Source organism: Pelophylax lessonae (genome assembly GCF_965119305.1).
Source record: "Pelophylax lessonae genome assembly, chromosome: 6".
Taxonomy (NCBI): Eukaryota; Metazoa; Chordata; class Amphibia; order Anura; family Ranidae; genus Pelophylax; species Pelophylax lessonae.
Window position 1 is genome coordinate 319,749,526 of NC_138773.1, and position 20,221 is coordinate 319,769,746.

The following is a 20,221-nucleotide window of genomic DNA, read 5'->3' on the forward strand; positions in this document are numbered from 1 at the left end:
TTGAAGGTTATTCTGTTCTGTTCCGCGAAGGTGGGCAGTAGGTTAAATGTGAATTGATAGGGACCTGTCTTGAGTACGGCTCCCCTCAGTGTTGTATGTTTATTGTCTACATGGACATTGAGGCTCCATTATACAACAATCATTGAAGGTTATTCTGTTCTGTTCCTAGAAGGTAGGCAGTAGATTAAAGGTGAATTTATAGGGACCTGTCTTGGGTACGGCTCCCCTCAGTGTTGTATGTTCATGGTAGTACCTGAGGTTACTGACAACTGTCTCTAAGTTGGTGTAGTGCGGTTGGAGGCCTACTTTAGGGGTTTGTCACTGGTACTAGGGTAAATTGCCTACAATGAAATTGAGGCTCCATTATACATCAATCATTTAAGGTCATTCTGTTCTGGTTTCAAGAAGATGGGCAGGGGGTTAAATGTGATTTGATAGGGACCTGTCTTGGGTACAGCTCTCCTTAGTGTTGTATGTTTATGGTGGTACCTGAGGTTAATGCCAACTATCTCCAATTTGGTGTAGTGTGGTTGGAGGCCTACTTTACGGGTTGTCACAGGTACTAAGTTAAATTGCTTACGAGAACATTGAAGCTCCATTATACATCAATCAATGAAGGTCATTCTGTTCTGGTTCCTAGAAGGTGGGCAGTAAGTTAAATGTGAATTGATGGAGATCTGTCTTGGGTACAGCTCCCCTCAGTGTTGTATGTTTATTGCCTACAAGGACATTGAGGCTCCATTATACAACAATCATTGAAGGTTATTCTGTTCTGTTCCTAGAAGGTAGGCAGTAGATTAAAGGTGAATTTATAGGGGCCTGTCTTGGGTACGGCTCCCCTCAGTGCTGTAGGTTTATGGTAGTACCTGAGGTTACTGACCACTGTCTCCAAGTTGTAGTGCGGTTGGAGGCCTACTTTACGGTTGTCACTGATACTAAGTTAAATTGCCTACAAGGACATTGAGGCTCCATTATATATCAATCAATGAAGGTTATTCTGTTCTGGTTCCTAGAAGATGGGCAGTAGGTTAAATGTGAATTGATAGGGACCTGTCTTGGGTACAGCTCTCCTTAGTGTTGTATGTTTATGGTAGTACCTGAGGTTAATGACAACTATCTCCAAGTTGGTGTAGTGTGGTTGGAGGCCTTCTTTACGAGTTGTCACAGATACTAAGTTAAATTGCCTACAAGGACATTGAGGCTCCATTATACATCAATCATTGAAGGTCATTCTGTTCTGTTCCTAGAAGGTGGGCAGTAGGTTAAAGGTGCATTGATAGGGACCTGTCTTGGGTACGGCTCCCCTCAGTGTTGTATGTTTATTGCCTACAAGGACATTGGGGCTCCATTATAAATCAATCAATGAAGGTTATTCTGTTCTGGTTCCTAGGAGGTGGGCAGTAGGTTAAATGTGAATTGATGGAGATCTGTCTTGGGTATGGCTCCCCTCAGTGTTGTATGTTCATGGTAGTACCTGCGGTTACTGACAACTGTCTCCAAGTTGGTGTAGTGGGGTTGGAGGCCTACGTTATGGGTTGTCACAGGTACTAAGTTAAATTGCCTACAAGGACATTGAAGCTCCATTATACATCAATCAATGAAGGTCATTCTGTTCTGGTTCCTAGAAGTTGGGCAGTGGGTTAAATGTGAATTGATGGAGATCTGCCTTGGGTACGGCTCCCCTCAGTGTTGTATGTTTATTGCCTACAGGGCAGGCAGCATAAGTGCCAAAAATTCTTCATTGACACCCTAGTTATGATATTTTAAACGTGTGCGAAAAAACCCCCACAAAACCAACTCTGGCAGCGAAAGGGTTAATAGTAATTCATTTGCCTAGGGGTAGAGGAGCAAGGTGTAATACTTACTGTATTCCTTGGTCCAGCAGGGTCATTTTAGTGGTGGAACTGGTCCCATGAAGCACTTTTGCCTCCTCTTCAAACAAAAAGCACGCCAAGACTGAAGTAAGAACACCCATGTCTCTTGTATTTAGACAATATTTGCCTATCCCAGAGTTCAGCTTTATCTTGCATTCACTGTCAGTGACCTGCCACCCCTTCTCCAGCTAACCCCCCCCCCCCCCCCACTTTCCACGTCTGTATGTGTGCAGGTTCAGTATTAAAGGTGCAGCATTGGACAAGCCTAATTCATAACTGTCAGGACAATTTGTCTTGTTAATAGCCCTCTGTGCACGGGCACCACGCACGGCTCCAACATGGGTGTCTGGAGACAGATTGGAACAGACGAGGGTGTGACCGCGCACGGCCTCTATTACATTGGCTGTCGGCACGCATCATGCTGAGACCCCCGCTTCTCTGCCGGTGATTCCTCATGACTCTGCTCTGCTTCCCTCCATGAAAACAAACCGCCGTCCGGGGGTATCCTTGCAAATGAAAGCTGAACAGTTGTCTTATGGAATCAGAATTTTATTTCATGATCCCATAAGCGTGCGCTGGTTTTACATCTTAGTACCCTGTCGCTGGAACGGCGAAAAAACTGCCTCCGAAGCACACGGAGCTTTCTGTTTTATTTCATTTTAATGTACCCGCTACTTTTTGCTCTAGCTGCGTGAATGTATTATAATTGCCCGCAGTTACTTTATAGCGATTTGGAAGGTGAAGTCATATAGGCTCTGGAACAGGGCCAATTCACACTAGTGCATTTTAGCTCGACTGTAAAACGCATGTAGCACTGCCCCTGTAAGGACTGCTTGATCTTCACTCTGTGGGTCCCTCTGGTTACCAGCACACGACCATAAGCAAACACAATTCCTTAATTTTCCTTGGCTCACACTCCAATAATCAGTCCAGGGGTATTTGGTTGTTTTTGTTGTTTATTGTAAAATGGGGGATAGGAGAAGGAAATAGTGGGATACTCCAAATTTAACTATTCACAGTGGTTGAGGACTCCTATCTTCTCTACTTTGCAATAGGTATGGAACAGCTAGGTTGTTGATTCATCCTGTCACCTTGGATGAATAAGAATTAAGTCTCTTATCTTTAAGATGACTTGATGAACAATTAGTTATCTTCAGGACACTCTCCCTAGTATCCTCTCTCTTCCTCTGCTGACTCCCATCCACTGACTATCCTACGAGTAGGGTTTGCCCCCCTCAGGTCAGGCCCCTTGACACGAGTCCCTGTACTTATGATATTGCAGTCCCGGGGCATCCAGTGTCTCCCCTCTCAGTCAGCTTCCCTGGACCTCTGGGTTCAGCTCCTCTCAATTGGTCCTCTGGCCCTCAGGATGACCTCCTGCCACCGCATGGCACCTCTACAGAGGAGGAGGCAGCCGCCCCCTCCCTCCGGGACTCCGCTCTCCAGCCAAAGACCCCACAGCACATGTGCTCCTGGCAGAGGCGTAACTAGAACCTTCAGGGACCCGGTGCAAGAAACCATGAAGGGCCCTTCCCTTCATGCCTGGGGCTCTTCTCACTGATCCTGGGGCCCTTTACTCTCATTGCAGGACCCTTTCACAAGTTCTGCAGTGGGCCCCCTTCCTGACATCTTGGGGCCTCCCCACGGTGGTTGAATGCCAGGGCCCAGTCACAAGTGTGACCTTTGCAATCCTGGAAGTTCACCCCCTGGTGTCAGTAGTTTTTATTTTTTTGATATTTTTAATTGTATTATTTTTTATCATTTTAATTAATTTCTTTACAATGTGACTGACTATGACTCTGTCCATGCAGAAAAGGAAGGAGCTGGTAAATTACATATTTACCGACCCCTTCCTGGTTATCTATTGAGACACATCCCCTGCAGCAGCTGGCAGAAGAGGGAAAGGAGCACAGTGGGGGGGGGGGGGGGGCAGCACAGTATGGGGGGGACCAGGGGAGCACACAGGGGCTCAGAGACCGCAGAACACAAGTGAACTGGATAGGAGGAGTGGCGAGGGTAGCATACAAAGGGACCAATCTCTTCCATTTTCCTCCTGCAGAAAAAGGAGGTCAGTGATTTCTCTACATGCTGCCACCCCCCCCCCCCCCCTCATCCAGGTGTACAGGGAAGCCGCACACAGGCCCTCTGCAGTATGGGGCCTGGCTGCAATTGCAACCCCTGCAACCTCTGTAGTTACACCCCTGGCTTTTATACAGTATCCCAAAATGCACCAACGCGACCTGCCCTCTGCCAATCATCAGGACTGTATCAAAAGCCCATGCACCTATTCGTCAGGTTTCCTCCCACTGTCAAACATGCCTCCCTATTGGACCAGCGTGAAACACTCTCCAGACTAAATGAATCGCATACTGAGCACAACAAGCATTAACAAACCTCATTAACAGATCCTGCTCTCTGGTAGGCAGAGAACAATATAGATTTACCTGCAGCTCCTCTGGTAAGCAGACAGAGCTCAAAACTATACTCTGCCACTAGCACCTACCTAGGAGGGTGCTGCATGCAGATCAACAGAAGGACATCCAATGTATCCTATGCACACCATAGAGTTGCGCTAAACTGTAAAATGTATGCCAATGGATACCAGCGCGTGTTAAAACGCAACCAAAATGGATGGAAATGTACATGCATTTTAGAGCAAGTCAGTGTGAATTGGCCCTACAGAAAAAGTATCACCATCATTATTTCCAGTTTGTCTGGGAATTTCTCCAGGGATCAAATGCAGGGAGCACTTGGCCCTGTTCTGATCCAGGCTGTGGTTGCTGAGCTAGCATGGCCAACAGCAGGTCACCCCTCCCCCCCACCGCTGTTAAAATAAACTGTTCGGAGGGAGATTAATTCTTAATGAGGTATAAATGACAGCGCTCGTCTCAGGTAACAGGCGTGTGCTGGAGATGAGTGCCGTGATTCACCACAATTGTCAGGAGTCAGCCGAAGAATGGCCAAATCTGCATAGCTGCACCCAGGACACCAGAACCAGACCATATTTACTTAACCACTTGCCTTCTGTGCACTTAAACCCCCTTCCCATCCAGGCCAATTTTCAGCTTTCAGCGCTGTCACACTTTGACTGACAATTGCGCGGTGATGCTACACTGTACCCATATGAAATTTTTATCATTTTTTTCACACAAATAGAGCTTTCTTTTGGTGGTATTTAATCATCTCTGGGTTTTTTATTTTTTACAGACAGTTTTTCTTATTTTCTGCGAGTAAATTTTGAAATTAAACTTTTCTCCTTCACTGATGTGCGCTGATGAGGCGGCACTGATGGGCACTGATAGGCTGCACTGATGTGCACTGATGAGGTGGCACTTATGGGCACTGATGAGGTGGCACTTATGGGCACTGATGAGGTGGAACTTATGGGCACTGATGAGGAGGTACTAATATGCCGCACTGATGAGCACTGATAGGCGGCATTGATAGATGGCACTGATAGGCGGCACTGATAGGTGGCACTGATAGGCGGCACTGATGAGCACTGATAGGCGGCACTGCTGGGCACTGAGAGGTGGCACTGCTGGGCACTGAGAGGCGGCACTGACGGGCAGCACTGATGGGCACTGATAGGCGGCACTGATGGGCACTGGCGGATGGCACTGATGGACACTGACGGGTGGCACTGATGAGCACTGATGGGCGGCACTGATGAGCACTGATGGGCAGCACCATCAGTGCCCACACTCAGTGCCCATAGTGCTGCCAGTCAGTGCTCATCAGTGCCTAGATGAGCAGGCACTGATGGGCACTGACTGGCAGCACTATGGGCACTGATTGTGGGCATTGATGGGGGGCACTGAGGCGGGCACTGTGGGCACTGATGGGGGGGCAATGTGTGTATGTTTTTTTACCTTTAGTAATCAGGGCACTGGTGATCAGTGCCCTGATTACATTGCTGTGTGTCCCCGGCGGCTGACGGCTCCCCCTCCTTCCTCACACTGCAGGCTCTGTGTGAGGAAGGAGCACCAGCGATGAGAGATGATCTCATATGTTTACATATGAGATCATCTCTCATTGGACGGCTTGATCACGTGGTGAATGGCCGCTGTGATTGGCCATTCACCACGATCTGTGATCGGCCGTGTCCAAGGGACACGGCCGACACAGATTCTCCCCGATGCGCGCTCGCGGGAGCGCGCGGGGAGAGTCTTTCTGGGAGGCCGTTTAAAAACGGCCTCCCGAAAATTCAAGTCCGCGCTGCAGCCGTATATAGGCTGTAGCGCGGATGTCAGGAAGTTAAACACTTCTGGATTACTTAGAACTCCCAAACATTATATATATACTATATATTTATATATATATATATATATATATATATATATATATATATATATATATATATATTTTTTTTTTTTTTTTTTTAGCAGAGATCCTAGGGCAGTGATGGCGACCCTTGGCACCCCAGATGTTTTGGAACTAAATTTCCCATGATGCTCAACTACACTGCAGCGTGCATCAGCATCATGGGAAATGAAGTTCTAAAACATCTGGGGTGCCAAGGTTCACCATCACTGCCCTAGGGAATAAAATGAAGATTGTTGCAATATTTTTATCACACCGTATTGTGTTTGTGCAGCGGTCTTACAAACGCAATTTTTTTGGGGGGGAAAATCACTTTTTTTAATTAAAAAATAAGAAACCAGTAAAATTTGCCTAATTTTTTGTATAATGGAAAAGATAATGTTAAGCCGAGTAACTAGATAGCACAACATGTCATGCCTCAAAACTGCGAAAGCTCGTGGAATGGCGACAAACATTGGTACTTTAAAAACCCCATAGGCGAGAGTTTAAAAATGTCTACAGGTTACCAGCTTAGAGTTACAGAGGAGGTCTAAGGCTAGAATTATTTCTCTCGCTCTAACAATCGTGGCAATATCTCACATGTGTGGTTTGAACGTCATTTTACATATGTGGGCACGACTTGTGTATGCGTTCGCTTCTGCGCGCGAACTAACGGGAACGGGGCGCTTTAATTTTTTTTCCTATTTATTTTATCTTTTATTTTTTTATTTTTACACAGATTTTAAAAAAAAATTCAATTTGATCACTTTTATTCCTATTACAAGGAATGTAAACATCCCTTGTAATAGAAATAAGCAGGACAGGTCCTCTTTAATGTGAGATCTCAGTTCAAAAAGACCTCACATCTACACTAAAAAAGAAAAAATAAGTAATTTTTTTTTCCTGATGAAAAAAAAATGGGCTCTTTAAATCCATTACTAGGAAGTGACGTATGACGTCGCTCCGGTCTTCCAAGGCCATAGAGTGGAGTGGGGGCCACCTTGCCCTCATTGGTCTTCCTGCCTGAGGGGACAGCAGACCTGGTCGTTTTCCCCGCTACCGGCGGCTCCGGTAAGCGGGGAAAACGACCGGGAAGCGGCGGTAGGGGGGGGGGGGCACCTCTCTCACCACCCATAAGGATGATTCTTCGGTGAGTCCGCCGCTAAAACCACCCTTTTGTTGAAGCGGGCTGCCTGCAGCTTAAAAAATACCGGGGTTATGGCAGCTATCTGCTGGCATAACCCTGGTATTTAACGTCAAAGTACTGACGTAAAACTGCGGGTAACTCTGTTTTTGTGGGGGAAAAAATTAGCAAATAAAGAAAAAAACAATATAGCGCATACAATTGCGACACAAATCATATTGTAATTGAATGTTATTAAAAATGACCTTTCCTTTTCAATCTGCAACTGTTGTATTTTCTGAAAATGCAATACAATATGGTACATATTGAATGTATACTGACCACACCCCCAGAAAGATCATTTCCTGCTTGTGTGATTGGCTCACCAATTTTCCCAGAAGTCTGCCTAAGATACAAGTCAGATTTCTGGCATACCCTGCAACAAAAATGTCATTTTTGGTGAGATACTCCCAATAGGAACACGTCTAAAGGGATGCAGGCCCAGCAGATTTCCTCATTAGAGCCCTGCAGCTGCCACAGCTGATAGATAATTATGAAACCACTCCCATTTGACCCACTCAGCACAGAGGAACAAACAATGATTTCTTCTGAATAACAAAAGGTAGGAATCTGCATTTATTAAAATCTTTGTAATGTACAGAGATCACCCAGAGGGGCATGTTTTTTTTCTCAACAAAAGTGGAGTTACGCTTTAAAGTAGAACTATAGGCAAAACGTTTTTTTCCAATTTTAGAAGGGGGTGTTCTAACACATGTCAGTTTATTTATCAACATCTGTGTCAAATTGCGGAGATTTCCCTTCATTTCCTGTCCCATAGCCAAACAGGAAGTGAGAGAAAATCCCTACAAATTAAAGGAATTCCTTGGGGAAGCCAAGGTCACCAGAACTAGTATCCCTATGGGAGGATTTTCCCATTATTACTTTTATGGAGATTTTCTAAAGCTTAGTTGAGTCAAATTGAACATAATTTTTGAGAGGCTCCTACTGACCAGCTAAATAAGTACAGATGCAGGCTCAGCTGAGATGTGGAGTGTAAGCCCAAAACAATATTCACCAGAGCTCCTGATGGTGGAGATGAGTTTTGTTGCATGTTATTACCAGGTTGCAGTCCTCAGGATCGCCCCACCAGAAGATGAGCAAGCCAGGGTCCAGAAGCAGATATCAAGCAGGGATCAAGGGATCAAGCAGAAGTGTAGTCAGTAAACCAGCATGTTCTTTCATGCTATTACTAGGTTGCTAATTCCAGGTTTTAGTCCTCAGGATCGCCCCCTCCCCCCAGGAGGTGAGCAAGCCAGGGTCCAGTAGCAAATATTAAGCAGAGATCAAGGGAGGAAGCAGAAGTGTAGTCAGTAAACCAGCACGTTATTACCAGGTTGCTAATACCAGGTTTCAGTCCTCAGGACCATCCCCCCAGGTGGTGAGCAAACCAGGGTCCAGTAGTAGATATAGCAGTTAGGGATCAAGTAGAAGTGTAGTCAGTAAACCAGCCAAAGGTCAGCAACAAATGGTTGCAGGTTGGGATCAAGCAGAAGTGTAGTCAAGGAACAAGCCAAAGGTCAGTAACGAATGGTTACAGGATGGGATCAAGCAGAAGTGTAGTCAGTAAACACGCCAATGGTCAGCAACAAATGGTTGCAGGTTGGGATCAAGCAGAAGTGTAGCCGAGGAACAAACCAAAGGTCAGTAACGAGTGGTTGCAGGCTGGGATCAAGCAGAAGTGTAGTCAAGGAACAAGCCAAAGATCAGTAATGAGTGGTTGCAGGTTGGGATCAAGCAGAAGTGTAGTCAAAGAACAAACCAAAGGTCAGTAATGAGAGGTTGCAGGTTGGGATCAAGCAGAAGTGTAGTCAGTAAACCAGCATGCTATTTCATGCTATTACTAGGTTGCTAATATCAGGTTTTAGTCCTCAGGATGCCCCACCCCAGGAGGTGAGCAAGCCAGGGTCCAGTAGCAGATATTAAGCAGGGATCAAGGGATGAAGCAGAAGTGTAGTCAGTAAACCAGCACGTTATTACCAGGTTTCTAATACCATGTTTCAGTCCTCAGGATCGCCCCCCCCCTCCCCCCAGGAGGTGAGCAAGCCAGGGTCCAGTACCAGATATTAAGCAGGGATCAAGGAATGAAGCAGAAGTGTAGTCAGTAAACCAGCACGTTTTTACCAGGTTCTAATACCAGGTTTCAGTCCTCATGATCACCCCCCCCCCAGGAGGTGAGCAAACCAGGGTCCAGTAGTAGATATAGCAGTTAGGGATCAAGTAGAAGTGTAGTCAGTAAACCAGCCAAAGGTCAGCGACAAATGGTTTCAGGTTGGGATCGGGCAGAAGTGTAGTCAAGGAACAAGCCAAAGGTCAGTAATGAATGGTTGCAGGTTGGGATCAAGCAGAAGTGTAGTCAAGGAAAAAGCCAAAGGTCAGTAATGAATGGTTGCAGGGTGGGATCAAGCAGAAGTGTAGTCAGTAAATACGCCAATGTTCAGCAACAAATGGTTGCAGGTTGGGATCAAGCAGAAGTGTAGCCAAGGAACAAGCCAAAGGTCAGTAACGAGTGGTTGCAGGTTGGAATCAAGCAGAAGTGTAGTCAAGGAAAAAGCCAAAGGTCAGTAATGAGTGGTTGCAGGTTGGGATCAAGCAGAAGTGTAGTCAGTAAACCAGCCAAAGGTTAGCATCAAATGGTTGCAGGTTGGGATCAAGCAGAAGTGTAGTCAAGGAACAAGCCAAAGGACAGTAACGAGTGGTTGCAGGTTGGGATCAAGCAGAAGTGTAGTCAAGGAACAAGCCAAAGGTCAGTAACCAGTGGTTGCAGGTTGGGATCAAGCAGAAGTGTAGTCAAGGAACAAGCCAAAGGTCAGCAACAAATGGTTGCAGGTTGGGATCAGGCAGAAGTGTAGTCAAGGAACAAGCCAAAGGTCAGTAATGAATGGTTGCAGGTTGGGATCAAGCAGAAGTGTAGTCAAGGAACAAGCCAAAGGACAGTAACGAGTGGTTGCAGGTTGGGATCAAGCAGAAGTGTAGTCAAGGAACAAGCCAAAGGCCAGTAACCAGTGGTTGCAGGTTGGGATCAAGCAGAAGTGTAGTCAAGGAACAAGCCAAAGGTCAGTAACGAGTGGTTGCAGGTTGGGATCAAGCTGAAGTGTAATCAAAGAACAAACCAAAGGTCAGTAATGAGAGGTTGCAGGTTGGGATCAAGCAGAAGTGTAGTCAAGGAACAAGCCAAAGGCCAGTAACCAGTGGTTGCAGGTTGGGATCAAGCAGAAGTGTAGTCAAGGAACAAGCCAAAGGTCAGCAACAAATGGTTGCAGGTTGGGATCAGGCAGAAGTGTAGTCAAGGAACAAGCCAAAGGTCAGTAATGAATGGTTGCAGGTTGGGATCAAGCAGAAGTGTAGTCAAGGAAAAAGCCAAAGGTCAGTAATGAATGGTTGCAGGGTGGGATCAAGCAGAAGTGTAGTCAGTAAATACGCCAATGTTCAGCAACAAATGGTTGCAGGTTGGGATCAAGCAGAAGTGTAGCCAAGGAACAAGCCAAAGGTCAGTAACGAGTGGTTGCAGGTTGGAATCAAGCAGAAGTGTAGTCAAGGAAAAAGCCAAAGGTCAGTAATGAGTGGTTGCAGGTTGGGATCAAGCAGAAGTGTAGTCAGTAAACCAGCCAAAGGTTAGCATCAAATGGTTGCAGGTTGGGATCAAGCAGAAGTGTAGTCAAGGAACAAGCCAAAGGACAGTAACGAGTGGTTGCAGGTTGGGATCAAGCAGAAGTGTAGTCAAGGAACAAGCCAAAGGTCAGTAACGAGTAGTTGCAGGTTGGGATCAAGCTGAAGTGTAATCAAAGAACAAACCAAAGGTCAGTAATGAGAGGTTGCAGGTTGGGATCAAGCAGAAGTGTAGTCAAGGAACAAGCCAAAGGCCAGTAACCAGTGGTTGCAGGTTGGGATCAAGCAGAAGTGTAGTCAAGGAACAAGCCAAAGGTCAGTAACGAGTGGTTGCAGGTTGGGATCAAGCTGAAGTGTAATCAAAGAACAAACCAAAGGTCAGTAATGAGAGGTTGCAGGTTGGGATCAAGCAGAAGTGTAGTCAAGGAACAAGCCAAAGGCCAGTAACCAGTGGTTGCAGGTTGGGATCAAGCAGAAGTGTAGTCAAGGAACAAGCCAAAGGTCAGCAACAAATGGTTGCAGGTTGGGATCAAGCAGAAGTGTAGCCAAGGAACAAGCCAAAGGACAGTAATGAGTCATAGCCAAGATACAGATGGCAACAGAAGTGATAAGAGCGAGATACTTCTTACTCTAGGTCTTTCAGTAAAGCTGCTCTCTCTTTGGAAAATATTGTTTGTCCTGAACATGTGGACTGAAAATTATTTTAAATACTTTAACACTTTATCACAATATGGCATTCCATTCATAAGTAGGAGAGAAACCCTTGGGCTATGAATTAGCAGAAAAGCTGTAAGCTTCGAAATGAGCAATGGCGATAATTTGGAGTGCGCAAAGCAGTGGCGGAGCCAGAGGGCTAGCTGGGGTGGCAATTGACACCCCAGACAAAGTCCTTGACACCCCTGTTGCCACCCCGCTCGCTGAAACATTACAAGTGTGTGTGGCGGAACTACCCCCGCTCGCTGCCATTCTCGCACCGTGTCCGTGAGTAGCCTGCCCGTTCTGGCTGTGCTGCTGTTTAGGGGCTTGTCCTCCCGATCTCCCGCCTGTCCGCTCCGCCGTGCAGAGAGGGATGGATCGGGATGGCCGTGCGGCCGGCCGCTGAGGGGAGGGGAGGCTAAGCTAAGCTAAGCAGCACCGCACCATACTAGAGCCTGGACCGCCCCGCCCACCTAGCCTAACTATGTGCGGAGTTTAACACTGACAGAGTCAGCTGACTAGCTGACTCCAATAGAGTTAAAGGGGGAGGAGCTCTCCCCTTTGCAAGGAGACCGGCATCTCTGGAGGTACAGGAACACTGGGGAGGAATCGATTTAATGACCAAGTAAGTGCAACTACTGAACCCATGCTCCTCCACCTCTGGAAAGTTTAAGGGCTGTATACAGTATATATACATATCGTCAGAACTACAACAGAGGTGATGGGGATAGAGTTGAGATCTGTGGTGATGGGGGGATGGCTCCACCACTGCAAATAATCCATCCCCCCTCACTGCCACTGGTGCCACCCCCCTCACCACCACCTCTGCCACTAATCCTACCCCCCTACCACCCCCGCTACCACTTATTCCACCCCCCCACTCACCACCAACGCTGCAACTAATCCCACCCCCCTACCACCCCCGCTACCACTTATTCCACCCCCCCACTCACCACCACCGCTGCCACTAATCCCATCCCCCTACCACCCCCGCTACCACTTATTCCACCCCCCCACTCACCACCAACGCTGCCACTAATCCCACCCCCCTCACCACCACCGCTGCCACTAATCCTACCCCCCTCACCACCCCCGCTGCCACTAATCTCACCCCCCCCACTCACCAACACTGCAGCCACCCCACTCACCACCACCGCTGCCACTAATCCCAACCTCACCAGCACCAGTGCTGCTACTAGTCCCACCCCCCTCACCACCACTGCTGCCACGAATCCCAGCCTCCCTCACTGCCACTGGTGCCACCCCCCCCCTCAACACCACCACTGCTGCCACTGATCACCCCCCTCACCACCACCACTGATCCCACCCCCTTCACCCCACCACCACTGCCACTGATCCCACCCTTTTTTTACCACCACAACTGTCACTCATCCCATCCCACCTCAGCTGCCACTGATCCCACCCACCTCACCATCACCACCGCTGCCACTCGCCACCCCCCTCACCACCACCACTGCTGCCACTTATCCCACCCCCTTCACCACCACTGCCATACCATCCCATCCCATCACCACTGCTACTCATACCATCCCACCACTGCTGCCACTCATCCCATCCCATCACTGCTGCCACTCATCCCATCCCTGCTGCCACTCATCCCATCCCTGCTGTCACTCATCCCATCCCTGCTGTCACTCATCCCATCACTGCTGCCACTCATCCCATCCCTGCTGTCACTTATCCCATCACTGCTGTCACTCATCCCATCCCTGCTGTCACTCATCCCATCCCTGCTGTCACTCATCCCATCACTGCTGTCACTCATCCCATCACTGCTGCCACTGATCTCATTCCATCCCCCATCACTACCACCACCCCTGCGACTCATTCAAACCCCATGCTCCAGGGGGTCCATGCCTCATCCCTGTACACCTGGGTCGCCCCGGGGGTCAGGGGGGGCCCTTCATGGTTTCTTGCACCGGGGCCCTGAAGGTTCTAGTTACGCCTCTGCACTCATTGGCTGTGCTGAACAATAGAGCGTGGGCGCCTCCGCGCCTGCAGCTAGTTCTCCTGACTGTGACTGAGCGGTGAGCAGCAGCGGTGCCGTGAGCAGCTGCACAGCTAACCCATCACGCGTGCCTGCACACCTGATTGGTTCACTGTGCCGCTACTCACGACGTGATTGGTTCGCTGTGCCGCGCTCACCGCTCGGTCACGAAGAGAACTAGCCGCAGGCCAGGCAGACTCACAGACTGAACATGTGGGATGGATGTGTCTGTGTCAGGCTGTGTTCTTCTTCTACCTTAGGACGGTAAGTCTCTCTGGTCTCTGCATTGAAGGGGACACGGCATGCTGGTCACTACATTTATGGGGGGAGTACGCTGGTCACTACATTTATGGGGGAGTACGCTGGTCACTACATTTATGGGGGAGTACGCTGGTCACTACATTTATGGGGGAGTACGCTGGTCACTACATTGATGGGGGAGTACGCTGGTCACTACATTGATGGGGGAGTACGCTGGTCACTACATTGATGGGAGGGTACGCTGGTCACTACATTGATGGGAGGGTACGCTGGTCACTACATTGATGGGAGGGTACGCTGGTCACTACATTGATGGGAGGGTACGCTGGTCACTACATTGATGGGAGGGTACGCTGGTCACTACATTGATGGGGGGCATGCTGGTTACTACATTGATGGGGGGCATGCTGGTTACTACATTGATGGGGGAGTACGCTGGTCACTACATTGATGGGGGGCATGCTGGTCACTACAAAAGGTAGGTAAGAGACTACTACTGTAGTACTGTCTGACTGTACTAGTGACTGACTGAGTAGTGAGAAGTCTGTAAAGGAAAGGGGATCTATCTTATGGGGAACCTGCCCTTGCCCAATGCCCGGTCTGCTGACTGTAAGGGAGGGATCTATATGGGGGACCTCACCTCACCCTGGCCTGCTGTAAGGGGGATCTATATGGGGGACCTCACCTCACCCTTGCCTGCTGTAAGGGGGGATCTATATGGGGGACCTCACCTCACCCTGGCCTGCTGTAAGGGGGGATCTATATGGGGGACCTCACCTCACCCTGGCCTGCTGTAAGGGGGGATCTATATGGGGGACCAGGTCCCCCATATAGATCCCCCCCTTACAGCAGGCCAGGGTGAGGTGAGGTCCCCCATATAGATCCCCCTTACAGCAGGCCAGGGTGAGGTGAGGTTCCGTCCCCCATATAGATCTCCTCCCTTACAGCAGGCCAGGGTGAGGTGAGGTCCCCCATATAGATCCCCCTTACAGTAGACCAGGGTGAGATGAGGTCCTGCCCCCCATGTTGATCTCCTCCCGTACAGTAGGCCAGGGTGAGGTCCCCTGACCTCACCCTGGCTTGCTGTAGGGGGAATCTATATGGGGGACAGTACCTCACCTCACCCTGGTCTACTGTACGGGGGGATCTATATGGGGGACGTGTTGCTGCTACACTTTTCATTGGTTAAGCTGACACGCAACTCCTTCGTGCTCCAAAACAAAACATAATGCGGCAGCACACACAGGAAACGTATTTTTAGTGTAATTGAACACTTTGTATATTGACCCCCCAAAATAATACCTTGCCACCCCTTTGCCACCCCTGTTTTAAAAGTCTAGCTCCGCCACTGGCGCAAAGATTTCAGAGGTGTAATTCAATGTAGCAATCTACAGCTGATTACAGTTAGTCTGCCCCTACAGCACTCCTATCTCTTATCATGTAACACTCAGACCAATTATCACATCACAGAACACGGTAACAACACAACAGAGGCCAGGCGGCAGTAAATTCTGAAAATTGCACTTTAAATCAATAGCTTTTCTCCTGGATTCTGATAGCACAATCAACAGAACTCAGAAAAGACACTTAAAAAAACAGATAAAAGGTCACCCTGGGCAAATAAACAATACTAGGTCTCTACCCAAGGATGAGGAGTCATCAGTAACAATCTATCTTCATTCATGTGTGCATCTAGCACGGGACTGACTCAGGATTACAGTTCCTATGATGAGGAGAGAAAACACATTGGTTTGATTTGTAGAGTATCCCTTCACAATGTCTGGAAATACAATACAGGCTTTCTCAAGTTTGCTGTTTATCAGATGAGATTGTATACAATGGATCTGTTATTTTCTAGCTTTTCACGGGTTGCACAAAAAGAATCCTTGAAGTTAAGAATCCCATTCATAGGAAGACACAGGGTGACCAAAAGCATTCTGTTCTTGGAAAAATGGTTCTCCGCACTGGTCGAAGCCGAACTCCACCTCTGCGGCCAAATTACAAACATCGAAACAGTCACGATACTCAACAAAAACTTCACTAAGCACTATTTGCTTGAAAACTATACTGTCAAAAGTATTGGGACGCCTACCTTTACACACACATGAACTTTAATGTCATCCCAGTCTTAGTCAGTAGGGTTAAATATTGACCTGGCCCACCCTTTGCAGCTATAACAGCTTCAACTATTCCGGGAAGGCTGTCCACAAGGTTTAGGAGTGTGTCTATATATATATATATATATTACCAAAAGTATTTCCTTTACACGCACATGAACTTTAATGGCATCCCAGTCTTAGTCCGTAGGGTTCAATATTGAGTTGGCCCAACCTTTGCAGCTATAACAGCTTCAACTCTTCTGGGAAGGCTGTCCACAAGGTTTAGGAGTGTGTCTATATATATATATATATATATATACACACACAATACTAATAAAAGTGTTTCCTTTACATGGCATCCCAGTCTTAATCCATAGGGTTCAATATCGAGTTTGCCCACCCTTTGTAGCTATAACAGCCTCAACTCTTCTGGGAAGGCTGTCCATGAGGTTTAGGAGTGTGTCTATGGGAATGTTTGACCATTCTTCCAGAAACGCATTTGTGAGGTCAGACACTGATGTTAAATGAGAAGGCCTGGCTCTCAGTGTCCGATCTAATTAATCCGAAAGGTGTTCGATGGAGTTGAGGTCAGGATCTTGCTTTGTGCACTGGTCCAAATCATTTGGTGGAGGAGGGATTATGGTGTGGAGTTGTTTTTCAGGGGTTGGGCTTGGCCCCTTAGTTCCAGTGAAGGAAACTCTTAAAGTGTCAGCATACCAAGACATTTTGGACAATTTCATGCTCCCAACTTTGTGGGAAGAGTTTGGGGATGTCCCCTTCCTGTTCCAACATGACTGCGCACCATTGCACAAAGCAAAAAAAAAAAAAACAACATTTGTTTACTTTCTGCTATAAAACATATCCAATAAAAAATGCAAAAAAAAAATTGAATTACTTCATGAATCTATTCTGCTACATACAGTACCTCACATTTTTGTAAATTTTTTTATTCTATCTTTTCATGTGACATCACTGAAGAAATTAAACTTTGCTACAATGTAGTTAGTGTACAGCTTGTATAACAATGTAAATTTGCTGTCCCCTCAAAATAACTCAACACACAGCCATTAATGTCTAAACTGCTGGCAACAAAAGTGAGTACACCCCTAAGTGAAATGTCCAAATTTGGCCCAATTAGCCATTTTCCCTCCCCGGTGTCATGTGACTCGTTAGTGTTACAAGGTCTCAGGTTTGAATATGGAGCAGGTGTGTTAAATTTGGTGTTATCGCTCTCACTCTCTCATACTGGTCACTGAAAGTTCAACATGGCACCTCATGGCAAAGAACTCTTTGAGGATCTGAAAAAAAGAATTGTTGCTCTACATAAAGATGACCTAGGCCAGTGATGGTGAACCTTGGCACCCCAGATGTTTTGGAACTACATTTCCCATGATGCTCATGAACTCTGCAGTCTAGTTGAGAATCATGGGAAGTGTAGTTCCAAAACATCTGGGGTGCCAATGTTCGCCATCACTGACCTAGGCTATAAGAATATTGCCAAGACCCTGAAACTGAGCTGCAGCACGGTGGCCAAGACCATACAGCAGTTTAACAGGACAGGTTCCACTCAGAACAGACCTCGCCATGGTTGACCAAAGAAGTTGAGTGCATGTGCTCAGCGTCATATCCAGAGGTTGTCTTTGGGAAATAGACATATGAGTGCTGCCAGCATTGCTGCAAAGGATGAAGGGGTGGGGGGTCAGCCTGTCAGTGCTCAGACCATCATGGCAAAGAACTCTCTGAGGATCTGTTTGCTGTATAAGGCTCTTTGCCGAATGCATCCGACAGAACCCAGAGATCAGAGGGATCACCGCACCGGGACCGGACAGAAGGGTTGTCAAGTGCTCACTCTACATGGACGACGTAACGGTGTTCTGTGCTGACCAGCGCTCCATCGACTCGCTCGTCCAGACCTGTGAGGACTTCGGCAAAGCTTCAGGGGCAAAAGTCAACTGCGGGAAGTCAGAGATCATGCTCTTCGGAAAGTGGTTCCTGCCTTCTTCTGCATCCATCCCTTTCAGCATCAAGACGGACTTCATCAAAATTCTTGGAGTTTGGTTTGGAGCTGAGGGCGCAGCCCTGAAGTCTTGGGAGGAGAGACTGTCCAAGATGAGACAAAAGTTTGGACTATGGAGCCTCAGAGAACTCACCATCGAAGGGAAAACACTGGTACTCCGCAGCGAGATCCTCCCTGTGTTGCAGTACCTCGCCCAGGCCTGGCCCCCCCGGGTCAACACCTGCAAGGCCATCACCAGGGCGGTGTTCCACTTCATCTGGGGCTCCAAGATGGACAGAGTGAAGCGAGCAGTCATGTTCAAGGAACCCCTCAAGGGCGGTAAGGGCGTGCCCGACATCGCAACGTTACTGGGGGTGTTCTTTGCCTGCAACTGCATCCACAGAACTTTGATTGACAAAACTTCGGACTCTGGAGGCAACTCCATGTCCCGTTTTTTCCTCCTGCCTCTCTGGAGGTCCCTTGGATGGGACAAATGGGACAGCTCCATCCCCTACAACTGGGACACTCCTTGGTACTACTTGGACACTTTCAAGTTCATCAAGGAGCTGGGGCTGCATGGAGTTAAGCCCGACTTGTGGAAGCCAAAAACTATCTACAAGTTGATCAGAGCATCGGACATTGCTGAGACTGTTCCAGGCCTCCCTTCAGCCACTTGCAAAGTGGTCTGGAGGAATGTTTCTTCAAAGGGACTCACCAACAGGCATAAAGATCTGGCGTGGATGGCTGTCCAGGGGGGTTTGCCACTCAGGACATTTATGCATGCCAGAAACTTGTGCAGATACAGGCACTGCCCCTTTTGTATCATCCATGAGGAAACGTCATTTCACGTTTTCTGGGAGTGCTCATTTGCACAGAGCCTGTTGAGGGCCTTGGAACCTGAACTGAGAGACTTTGTTCCACAGACTGCCATCACACATTTTGCTGTGCTGAATGGACTTTTTCATGGAACTTTTTCCCAGGAGGACATTGACAACGCCTGGCGGGTGTTGTGCTGCTTTAAGGACGCTTTATGGTGCGCCAGAAAGCGCCTTATCCACCAGCGGGAGAGGATGTCCATTGAGGACTGTCGCAGACTGGTCCACAGTCTGCTCAGAGACTATAACCTGATGGATCTCATGGAGGAAGAGGAGGTCTGAAGATTTCCCCTTCCCCCACTCTCCCTTGTGTGTCTTTGTCCATTCAATAAAGCTTCGGGCCTGTGATTTCATTCCCCTCCCCTTACCCCTCTCTCCCACCCCCCATCACACCTGTTGCTTTTTGAAAATGTTATAGTATTGATACAGTTATGAGTAATGCAACGTATAGACAATGTATTTAGTTTCATGCTTCAGGGGTATTGCGGCGTCATGCATGATGTGATGGCACGGGGTAGCATTACTCCGCACAACACATCAGGCATCATACCGCAGAATGAATGTATGTGATTGAATGTATTTATTAGTATGACCGGAAATGTATTGTAATGTAGTGTATTTATGCGCTGCGTCGCAGTACAGGGGAGAATGTACCCCGACAAAAGTATTGTTTTTTGTATATCTTTTATGCAAATAAAGATTACATTTTCAACCAAAAAAAATGGGTTTTACCGTCCCAAAACCTCACTTGTGGACAAGCCCCTAGAAGTATTGTGCTCTTTTGTTTGACAATAGCACAAGCGTATCATCTCAATTATCTCCTTGATGCTGCAGCTGCCTATCAAGAATCCTTCCAGCATCAGCGTGCCTCATCAATGCTTTATCAGACAAAGTGGATTGCACATTCTTAGCATACAGTACCTGTAAATTAAATATTGGCCTCACGCTGGGAAAGAACAGCAAAGAAGTTATTCAATCTCTTAACAACCATAACTAACCAGACAGAGTTTTGCATGAAATTTATTTTAAATGAGATTCTTGTCTTTGTTCTGAAACTCAGATTTGGCGCTAAGGAGAAGTGAGTATCTCATTACCTATTGACTTATATCATTACATCTTGTGTTCCTAATGAGGCCTCCTGGATTCTGTGCTTGCTAGAAAACAACAGAGGAAGATGCAAAGTTTTTATAGGTAAAGCTGGCTGAACTCTTCGGGTTAATGTAAAATTATAATGTTGTATGTTGAGGAATTATCATGAAGTTTGCCAAGGTTCATTTTTGATATTAACTTCACCACAGCTCAACAGAGTGAACAGGAGCTG

The 20,221-nt window shown here is 47.4% G+C and overlaps 2 protein-coding genes across 2 annotated transcripts in view; one reads left to right on the forward strand and one right to left on the reverse strand.

Moving 5' to 3' along the window:
* The window catches only part of LOC309557562 (contactin-associated protein-like 5), a 691,665-nt gene that overhangs the window by 246,826 nt on the left and 424,618 nt on the right, over positions 1–20,221 (reverse strand). The gene's annotated exons all lie outside the window — the stretch shown is intronic.
* On the forward strand, positions 17,884–19,257 carry LOC309557563 (uncharacterized protein; the record flags this gene model as incomplete). The annotated part of the gene is made up of 1 exon (XM_082260345.1): positions 17,884–19,257. The coding sequence occupies one exon, from the start codon at positions 17,884–17,886 to the stop codon at positions 19,180–19,182; it is 1,299 nt and encodes a 432-aa protein (XP_082116471.1). The 3' UTR covers positions 19,183–19,257.